At 57.8% G+C, this 10,831-nt stretch overlaps 1 protein-coding gene across 1 annotated transcript; it reads left to right on the forward strand.

Annotated features, from left to right (window-relative positions):
- Window positions 1-242: 242 nt before the first annotated feature.
- Window positions 243-10,527, forward strand: TMEM8C (transmembrane protein 8C). Its single transcript, XM_011965351.1, has 5 exons — window positions 243-473; window positions 4,844-4,958; window positions 6,108-6,256; window positions 9,482-9,598; window positions 10,328-10,527. Exons 1-5 carry the CDS (start codon window positions 339-341, stop codon window positions 10,475-10,477), a joined length of 666 nt encoding a protein of 221 aa, XP_011820741.1. The 5' UTR covers window positions 243-338; the 3' UTR covers window positions 10,478-10,527.
- Window positions 10,528-10,831: the final 304 nt, after the last annotated feature.

A 10,831-nucleotide genomic window follows, 5' to 3' on the forward strand; every position in this document is an offset into this window, starting at 1 on the left:
AACCAGGGAGGCGGAGGTTGCAGTGAGCCGAGATCACACCACTGCACTCCAGCCTGGGCCACAGGGCGAGACTCCATCTCAAAAAAAGAAAAGAGAAAATCAGAGACAAGTGCTGGTCACGTGGCGCGTCAGCTGTCGGCCCTCCCCATGTGTTGCTTGACATGTGCACGCACATCCCCGCCTCCGTCCAGGGCATTTAAACCCTCTCGTGGGCGCTCCCCGCAGCTGCCATCAGAGCCCTGCCCAAAGGGAGCTGGCCTTCCCCCTTCGTGCTCCTGTGCTGGGGACCCAGGGCGCCAGCACCCACCCCGCCCCAGCCAGTGCTTCCCTCCAGGCCTATGGGGACGCTGGTGGCCAAGCTACTCCTGCCCACCCTCAGCAGCCTGGCCTTCCTCCCCACTGTCAGCATCGCGGCCAAGAGGCGGTTCCACATGGAGGCCATGGTCTACCTCTTCACCCTGTTCTTCGTGGCGGTGAGTCTGGGGGCCGGGAGGAAGACCCGCACGTGCCCCATCTTGGAGACAGAGGAGAGGCTGTCTGTCCACAGCGTTCTTGTATTGAGTGATGGGCAGAAGTGATTTGAAAATGAAAGAGCAAGCCCAGGTGGGGTCTGGAGACTGAAGAGAGAGGACTGGGGGAGTCCCTTCCCCTCTCTGGACCTCAGTTTTCCCATCTGTGCCAGGAAGTTGCTCTGGGATCACTGCCTGTGTGAGACCAAGCCCGGGGTGGAGCAGGGCCATTGAGTTGAGAGTAAGCCCTTCCAGGGTGCCCCTTTTCTCAGCTGCTAATCAATGCCCCCATGGCTGCCCATGGGCCACCTCCGCTCCCTACCTCTCTTCCAGCTCTACCCACAGGCCACGATGGAGCAGAGGTGAATGGAGAAAGCCAGGCCTGGGAAAGGGTCTGTGGGGTTTAGGGAGTGTGAAGGCTGGGGTGAGTGAGTCTGATTTCCAGAATCCTGGAGCTGCCCTGGCTCAGGAGGGCCTGCTGATCTCTCCCTCTTCTGGGGCCTACTTCTCTCTCTGTGGGTCTGTCTTTCTCTTTCTATTTATATGTCTGGCTGGCTGACTGTCTCCGCTGTCTCTCTCTCTCTCTCTCTCTCTCTCTCTCTCTCTCTCTCTGTCTGGCTCTCTCCTGCTCTCTGTTTCCTGGTACCTGTCATTGGGTGATTTTATCCATCTTTCAGTGGAGCACCTGGAACCCCATCTGTCTGTGTTTCTGAGGTCCCTGTTTCTGGGACCCCTGTGTCCCCTGTCTTCTCTCTCTGGGTCTCTTTCACTCTGTGTTTCTCGTATTGGTTTTCTATGTCTAGTTTTCTCTGTTTCTCTTTTTTTCCTTTCTCTGTCTGTCTGGTTCTCTTTTGATTTGTGGAACTCGATTCCCATGGAATTCACTCTCTCTCAAGCTCTTGATCCCACCCTCACTGGTTGTAGTCCCCTGACTCTCAGTGTGTCTCTCTGGTGTCTATCCACCTCTCCAACTTCTCTCTATGTATATCTCTCCATCTATCTCTATATCTACCCATTCATCTACCTGTGATCTATTCATCTATTACCATCTCTCCATTCAGCCATCATTTATGTGTCTCGGTACCCCCTGCCTTCCTGCCTCTGTGTCTTTCTGACTCCGCTAACATGCCCTACTGCTGGACTCCTACAAGTGGTGCTCCACCTCTTGCTCTCCCGAAACCTTCGTTGCTCACCTTCCATCAGACCCCTCCTTCAATGACAGCCCAATCCCCAGCACGACACCCGCTCTGGGGAGGCAAGCATCCCACTAGCCTCCTTCTTGGGGCAGTTCTGGGCCCAACCTGTGAAAACTCCACCTCCTCTCCCCAGACAGCCTCCTTCTCCAGCAGCAGGGCCTCTATAGGCAAGAATGCCAAGTGCATGTGAGTGCACACAGGCAGTCCTGAGTGGGTGAGGCCCGTGAGCTCCCACATGTGTTTGCAAGTGTGTATTCACATGTTATGTCTGCATCCTGAATTGGTCAAGTCCAATTTTGCCTGCAATGGCAGAAGTTGAGTGTGTGTGCATGGGCTGGGAGCAAGGCATCCCCTCCAGTGTGTGCCGCTCCTAAGGGTGACAGTGGCCTGGGGCAGGCTGGGTCCATTGTTGAACCAGATGCCCTGGAGCTTCTGACTCCACCTCGAGAGCCAGTACCCAGGGTAGGGGACTGGGCGGGGCTCTGTGCACAGCATCTGATTCACCTCCCCCGCAAGCCCAGGATCTTGATTCCCATTTGGCAGATGAAGAAACCGAATCCCAGAGAGGCAGAGTCACTTGTGCCACTGTGAGATCAAACTCTTCAGAGCTCCTGACTCACCCAAATGCCACTGCATTCACTCCTCTGGGACTCCAGCCTGGGCTAGGGCTAGGAAGCCTCTTGGACAGATGAGAGACCGAGGCCCAGAGCAGAGCCAGGATTTCTCTGCAGGTCCCAGGGCCTTAGCGCAGGGAGAAAAGCTGGGGTCTTATTCTCAAGACTCCTGTTAGACCTAGCCCAGCAAACCACAAGCACCCACCAGGCCACCCCTCCCTGCCTGGGCCTCGGCTGGCCCCACAGCTGCCTCTGCACTGGTCTCAAGGGCCCCACCCTACCCCACCCAGAGTGGCAGGGGCAGCTGCCTCTCGTGACAAATGTCCTCCGGCCTCAAAGCCACACTCAGTCCCTCTCAAAGCTCTGCCGTCCGCATGGCGTCCCTTTCCTTCCAGTCAGGCCCCTCCCATGACAATCTCCATGTCTGTGCCAGACGCCTTGCTGTGGGTGCAAACCCCACGGAGACGGTGTGCTCATCCCCATACAACAGAGGAGGCTCCCCCTGCCAGCTACTCACTTGAGCTCCCATTGGGAGCATCTGTGAAGTCAGACTGAGCTCCGACCCACCGGGCCCCCAGCCACACCCATCCCGCCAGTGCCCCAGCTGGGCCAGGTCTGCCCCTGCACTGCAGGATGGCAGGGTGCCAAGCACTGCTGTGTTTCACCTCTTTGGGAAGTCAGTGCTGCTCTGAAGTTCACTTTCCCCACCTGTCAAACAGAGCTAAGTTCCCACCGTCGGGAGGAGCCAAGGACCTAGTGGCAGAGGCTCTGGGTCCCCAGGGTGAGCCAGCTCTCCTTCAGACTGCTCAGAGCCTGGCCTCCTCATCCCTGAACGCACGCAGCAAACACTCTATGCTGGGAGCCGTCCATGCAGCTGGGACCAGACAGAGCCATTCCTGCTCCTGACAGGGCAAGGGAATCTCACAGTGAATGCCTTAATCACACGTGACGATCTGTGCTCCAGGGAGGTGCACAGACAGCAGGTGATGGGGCTGGGGTCGGGGATGGGAGGGAGCCAGGAGAAGAGGAGAACAGCCTAGGGCCGGAGTCCTCCTCACTCCTGTCTCCCACAGAAATGTAAGCACCTTGATCAAGCCCCTCCTGAAGCTTCCCTGTCCCCAAGGTAAACAGTCAAGTCCACCGCTAGTCACCCTCCTCTAGCCGCGTCTTTGCCAGTCTCACTTCAAGAAAGGTGCGCCACACACAGCTCAGCATAGTCTTCTGGATGAACCTGACAAGAACAGAGAGAAGCAGGACTGCCTCCTCCCTTGTTTTAGATGCTGGATCTCTATTAATGCCTCCTAGGTGCACCTTCCCTTTAGGCCATGTACAATTGCCATTGGTAGGAGCACTCCACTTTGACCCCGACTTGCCCGCTCCCCAGATCACCCAGGGCCCCCGCTCCGTCTGTGGTGTCCCTGTCGCCTCCAGACACGGGCTGCTTTCCAGCACGCCTGCTCCTCCTGCTGAGCTGGGCTGACCAAGAGTCCCCCGTGCTGGTTCCCAGGCTTGTTTGTGCCAGTTGAACCTGTCAAAATAATTATGTCATGTAATTAAATATTACCTAAAATGATGAAATGCGAATGCAAAAGGAGAGAGAGCTGTTTTCCGTAGAAAAGTAGTTGACTGCTTGGAAAACACTCCGTTATAAGCGTTTTGCTTTAAAAATTGCCATGAAAGTGGGTGTTGGGGAGGCGACTACGAGAGTGTAGGGCAGGGATGGACGAGCCTAGGGGGCTGTGTTCCGCTCCTGCGAGGGGGTCTCCGAGATCTTCATCCACATTAAGGCAACAGAAACCAGGAGCTGCAGCCTGGCTTTCAATGTGGGCCCTGCCAGCCGCAGCAGCACCACGGGGAATCTGTTCAAAATGCACGTTTTTCTGTTCAACCCAGCCCTCCCGAATCAGCAACTCTCAGGCAGGGCTCAGAACCTGTGTCTAAATCAGGCCTCAGGTGTTCCGATGCCCACTCGAGCCTGCGAACGCTGCTGCAGTGTAGACCAGTCATCAGAGGGGTAATGTGTGCAAGAAAAGGTCCCAGGAGCCCCCGAAGAGCAAAGGAGCCCCCAGAGAGGCTCTGGCCTCACATCCAAAGATTGGCGAATGAACGCGCTGCTTTGTGCTTCCAGGAAACGCAGATGCTGAAGGTCCAGGGAGAGCCATGTAGGGTCCCCCCGGAGACCGCCCCACCTAAGCAGGCTTCACCTGAGTGATGACTCAGTCTCCACCCAGTCCTGCCAGTGCAGATGAGCGAATTCTGCTGAGGTGACATTCAGTGAACCCTTGGCACACCCCAGCCCCTGAACACCTCACTGACATGAGCCAATTAATCCCCACAGCACCCTCTGTGGGAGTGCTCGGCAGTACCCCCATTTTTCAGATGGGGAGACTGAGGCACATAGTCATTAAGTGACACCCTGAAGTGACTTCTCGCAGCCAGCACGTGGTCTGGCGCTCTGGGGGCCGTGGCTCGGGGACCAGCCCCGGCCTCTTTGTGCTCTGACCGCCTGTGGGTTTTCCGGCAGCTCCACCATGCCTGCAACGGACCCGGCTTGTCTGTGCTGTGCTTCATGCGACACGACATCCTGGAATACTTCAGCGTCTATGGAACAGCCCTGAGCATGTGGGTCTCGCTGATGGGTGAGTGGCCACCCCCTGCAGCCAAGCCTTGCGGACGAGGACCGGCTCCCCAGTGTCCACACGGCCACCCTCAAACCAGCCCCGTCCCAGCCCTCCAGCCCCACTCACTCCCATCCCCAGAAACCTCTTGCCTTGTCTGGGTTTCAGGGTTGTGATTATGAAAAAGAATATACACCTCTTAAATGCCTTGATGCCGATTTTTCATATCCATTTAAAATGACTCATTTAGTAAAAGTTTGTTGTGACACATTTCAGCAGCAGAGGCAGACAAAGGAAAAACTGGAAGTGTTCCCTCCTGTCGCTCCTTCCCTGGGAGGACCGCTGTTCACTGCTCAGGGAATTGGCTTCCTAGACTTTCATACAGACATCCGCACATGCGGGTGATATCCAGCCTGGGAGGCAGGGCCGTTCATAAGCCCCCTGTCCCACCATGTTTTTTTCCACTTACTGTTGTCTGTGGCAAGGTCCCCATGACCTGAAGGCTCCCTGCCATCCAACCAGGCCTGGGAGGGGCTTCGCTTCTTCCCGTGAATCTTAGTGTCTTTGTCCTGCGATCCTATGGAATAGATTCGATCCCATTCACTTTGCATAGTGATTATGGATTTTTAGTCACAGAGTCTCACTCTGCCACTCGGGCCGGAGTGCAGTGGCATGAACACAGCTCCCTGCAGCCTCGAACTCACAGCCTCAAGCCATCCTCCCACCTCAGCCTCACAAGTAGTTGGGATGACACGCATGCACCACGACACCCACCGAATTTTTTGTGGAGATGGGGTTCCCGCTATGTTGCCCAGGCTGGTCTCGAACTCCTGGTCTCAGACGATCCTCCCGTCTCAGCCTCCCAAAGCACTACTGAGATTGTAGACCTGAACCACCACAACTAGCTGTGGTCTATTTATTAAAACAAGGTGCTGGGAGCACCATCCAAGCTGCTGTGTCCATGGGGGAAGCAGCAGGCTGCCTGTCCTCTCAAATTGGCTGGAATTCAGACCCCCTCAATGACCAGGCTGGGCCTCAGGGTCTCGCTGGCTGAGGGGATGCCAAGAGAGGGCACCTACAGTTTGCCTCCTGGGGGCTGCGGGGTGGGGGGCAGCCAGGAGGAGCGAGAGGGACCACTCACCTCCCCCAGTGTCTCCCTGGCCCCTCCAGCACTGGCCGACTTCGATGAGCCCAAGAGGTCAACATTTGTGATGTTCGGCGTCCTGACCATTGCTGTGAGGATCTACCACGACCGCTGGGGCTACGGGGTATACTCAGGCCCCATCGGCACAGCCATCCTCATCATTGCGGCAAAGTGGGTGCGTACTGTGTGAGCCTCGATGAACGGGGACCCAGGAGGCCCGTCACCTCTCCCCTGTCTGACTCCTCCTGCCTTGGATCTTCGTTTACCTCCTGCCTCACAGGCAAATGGGTAGATGCAGGAATTCAGTGAAAACACATAGAAAAAGGCCATCAGGTGCTCCGGCTGCGCAGTGTGTGACTCTTGTCTGTACTCACCAGCTCCAGACTGAGCCCCAGTTACCCAACCTCTCACCTCCATGCCCGTACCTGTAAAGCAGGTGTTGTCATTACAGCCCCCTGCCTGTCTCATGGGGTGGTTCAGGCACCTGAAGTCCTGGCATGCAGCCTGGCTTCCAATGTGCTCCACACATGGGAGCTATTTATTATCACTCTCATCATCACTCTTACTACAGCTGCTTTAGAGATGCGACATTAACTTGGAAAATGGCCTGGGGTAATCTGGGAAGACTTCCTGGAGGGAGTGAGCCTTGACTTGGCTCTAGCCAGGAGGGAGAGTGTGGTATGAGAGTGAGGAAGCCTGGGCCAGAGCTTCTAGCACAGACAGCCTCTTGCAGAGCAGCGAGGCTCTGGCACCCATGAGGCCCTCACACAGTCCTCAGTGCTCCCTGCTCCCTCCGTCCTATCAAGGCCCTCCTGGCTCAGGACCAAACCCCACTCAAACTCGCCCAAGCTAAAGAGGGATCCTAGGGCAGAATAGACCCAGGGCATCTCCTGGGACCCCAGAACAGGAGGGAGCTCACCTTTGCAGGGGTCTCGCAGACCTGGGGGGCCAGCAGGCTTCAGCCTGAGCCTGCCCTCCAGGCCTGCAGCAGCCGAGGCACTACCTGAACATCCGTCTGCTGCATTTCACCTCTTTGGATGCCACCTGAAGTCTCAGGGTCCCAGCTTCAAGTGCTAGGAGAGGACCTGGCCTGGTCCACCCCAGCCACACTGCCAGCCCCAGTCAGGACCACAGGGTACCCAGCAAGCCAGAGGGCAGCTGTCAGTGCAGGAGGGCCCACGGCTGTGAGGAGAGCAATCGAGTTCTGGCAGGCAGCTTGCAAAACGTGTCCCAATCCTCCCCACAGCCAAGGAGCACGGAACTGATTTGCCATTTGGCCTATGAAGAAACTAAGGCATGGAGGCCTCAGCAACTTAACAGGACATTATGGTAGGGCAGTGGCTGGGCCAGGACCTGACTTTTTTTTTTTTTTTTTGAGACGGAGTTTCTGTCTTGTCACCCAGGCTGGAGTGCAATGGAGCCAACTCCGCCTCCCAGGTTCAAGTGATTATCAGCCTCCTGAGTAGCTGGGATTACAGGCGCCCGCCATCATGCCCAGCTAAGTTTTATATTTTTAATAGAGATGAGGTTTCACCATGTTGGCCCAGCTGGTCCTGAACTCCTGACCTCAGGTGATCTGCCTGCCTTGGCCTCCCAAAGTGCTGGAATTACAGGCGTGAGCCACCGTGCCTGGCTGGACTTGACTTTTTGAGCAGGAGACAGAGGATCTGCTTTCTGTCTCCAACTTGAGGAAGCAGAGCTAACCCTGGGCTGACCCAGAAGGCCCCTGGGAGTTGCCTGGCAGGGAGAGAGGGAGCGCTGGGCATCAGTGGCCTGGACCAAGGTGGGTGGCGGCAAGGAGCGTGCTGGGGCCCTGGGCCCTGGCCACCCACCTCTCCCTTCCTTCTGCCCCCGAAGGTTGCCCCTCCCGCTGGTCTTGGCCAGGTCTGAACTGGGCTGAATTGTGATTGGCCAGAAGAGAATTCACTGGTGGGTTTCCCACCAAGAGCCACGAGACTGCCAAGGCCCTCAGACTGCAGATCCGGCCACAGGAGCCCAAGATGGGCCACCCACCTCCCCGCATCTGGGACTCAAATTGTTGTTTTCTAGACCATTTATTGTGGAGTTTATTTTAGATTTTCAAGGGCAATTGTTTCCTGGAATGAGGGTGGATTTTTCTCCCTGAGCCTCGTCCCCTCTTGGGAGGGGTAGAGCAATGACAGTCCTGGAGAAAGAGGGAGGGAGGATTGGGTGATGGTGCCCTTTCAATAGTGCCAGGCCCGCTGCGTGACCTGGGGCAGGCACCTCCCTTCTCCCTGGTGCTACCACTGCAGGACCGGCCCGAGGTGGGCTGGCAGCCGTGGTCACTGCAGCCAGGGTCACACGGTCCAGCTGTCTTCACGCTACTGCGCGACTGCAGGTGCCCAATTCCTTGTTGGCAATGGAATTCCAGAAAACGGAAAGCCGGGCATCAATTCATCATTCACTGGGTGGCGAAACCTGACCTGACCCAGCATAAGGCTCTTCGTGCTCTTTGCATAGGCCACTCAGCAATGGGTGCAGTTAGGGGGTGCTGCCCCCACCCCCAGGCGCTTGTGCCACACGCTGTGTGTCTGACAGTTTATCCCACTGAAATCTAAAGCCTCCTGAGTGTACCCCATGGGCCTGGCCCCACTCTGAGGCCCCCAACACCCAGCCCTCCCTCCTTCCTCCCCCACAAGGCTGTCGTTCCCCAGCCCCTCCCAAGAGGGGACCAGGCTCAGGGAGAAAAATCCACCCTCATTCCAGGAAAAAACTGCCCTTGCAAATCCCAAATAGACTCCACGTGAAGTGGCCTAGAAAACACAAGGCGGGTCCCAGGGATGTGGCCCCACCCTTCCCGCATCTTCCTCGGAATGCAAACCCCTCTCTAAGCGGAAACGGCCACGTGAGCCTTCCTAAGCACTGGGACCTGAGAAGCGGTGCTGGCCAAGTGTGTCTAATGAGAACTGAGATAGGTCCTTTAACTAGGAAAGCAAACGATGCTTGTCTGTGGCTCAGGGACCACCACAGGTGCCACTCCCATGGGCCACACCGGGCTGGCAGGTCCAGTACCTTCCTTGGTAAGCAATTATGGAGTCTAGTCCCCCTGGGGCTCCCCTCCGGCAGAGAGGAGACATGCAAGGGTGGCGTTGTCACATCCCAAAGAGGCGGGAGGGCAGCGGGGTCCTCACGGGGCACATGGCCCGGAGGCTCCCTTCCCAGCCATCCAGTGTGGGGTCTCTGGTGGGTCCCACCGTGAAGGGCCCTGTCCAGCAGAAGCCATCTGAGGCTGGGTGCGGCAGGAGGCTCCTGAGCCTCCTCTCCTGCCGGGAGAGGGCTGGGGTGAGCCTGTGCAGGGCCGGCTCTCGGGCTGGTTTGGGAAGGGGCGTTCCCGAGTGCTGTGACCTGAAAGCTTTGCTGTGGCCTCCTGTCCCCGCAGCTGCAGAAGATGAAGGAGAAGAAGGGCCTGTACCCAGACAAGAGCGTCTACACCCAGCAGATAGGCCCCGGCCTCTGCTTTGGGGCGCTGGCCCTGATGCTACGCTTCTTCTTCGAGGTACCAAGCCCAGCGGGGAGGTGTCCTGTGCCCCAGAGCCCACTTGGCGTGGCTCTGCTCAGCTGGAAAACCAGGGCTGTGCCCACGTTGGGGGGACTCTGACAGCCCCAGGCCAAAGTCAGGCATTAGTCCCTGCTCACTAACCCCTCCCAGAGCTATGTTGGGGGCACTGCCGTCCCCGGCACCGCCAGCACCATGGCCTGTGTGGACCTGGAGGCCACAGAGAGACCAAAGCTGGCCGCCTACAGAAAGCTGGCATCTCAGATGGCAGCACAGCCTGAGAGAGGCCTGGGGCAGGTGCCCAATGCCTGGGGCAGGTGTCCGACACCTGGAGGAGGGAGGGAGGGAGGGGAGGAGACAGGGAAGGAAGGAGGGAGAAAGTGGAGAAGGGAGGGAGGAGCAGGGGAAGAGGGATAAGGAGAGAAAAGAGGGCAGATGGAGGAAGGGAGGGAGGGTAGGAAGGAGAGAAGGATGGAGGAAGAGAAGGACAGCAGAGAGAAGGGATGGGGAGGAAGGAAGGAGCACAGCCTGGAGAATGGCACAGGCCCTCACTGCTCCGGGGTTAGGTGGAGAGAAAGGCCACCGTGAGCGCGACCGTGGGGGAGGATTCCTGCAGGTGTCCCAGTGCCCAGGAAGAGGCGCGGGCCTTGAGGGGCTCGGCTGGGTCTTGCAGAGGGAGGAGCCTTGGGGAGGGGCTGAGGCCCCAGACTGATGGCCTGCCCCCCGCAGGACTGGGACTACACCTATGTCCACAGCTTCTACCACTGTGCCCTGGCCATGTCCTTTGTTCTGCTACTGCCCAAGGTCAACAAGAAGGCTGGAGCCCCGGGGGCCCCGGCCAAGCTGGACTGCTCCACCCTGTGCTGTGCTTGTGTCTGATGCTGCGCCCAGCCCGGCTCTGAGCCCCTGCCCTCCCCAGCTCACGCTTGGCCAGAGTCCCAGACAGTTTCTCCTCCTGCAGCTCCTGCTGTCCTTCCCTGCCCCAGAGCGTCCAGGAGAAACATCTCTTGCATACCCTGAGAGGCCCCTGGGGGTCTGTGAAGGGCCCATTACACTGCACTAAATGCTTCTTAAGAACCCGCTTATTCCGTTGTGACGGGGTGCACAGCAGCAGGACCAAGCTGGAAAGATAAGAATGTTCTCCTCCCAGGCCTTGTCACGACCCATTGGCGTGTCTGGTGGAGCCCTAGGTCTGGCGTCTGCCCACCCCACTGCTGGCCAGCGGCCCAGGAG

The sequence above is a fragment of the Mandrillus leucophaeus genome, unplaced genomic scaffold, assembly GCF_000951045.1.
Source record: "Mandrillus leucophaeus isolate KB7577 unplaced genomic scaffold, Mleu.le_1.0 Scaffold1183, whole genome shotgun sequence".
NCBI classification, from domain to species: Eukaryota; Metazoa; Chordata; class Mammalia; order Primates; family Cercopithecidae; genus Mandrillus; species Mandrillus leucophaeus.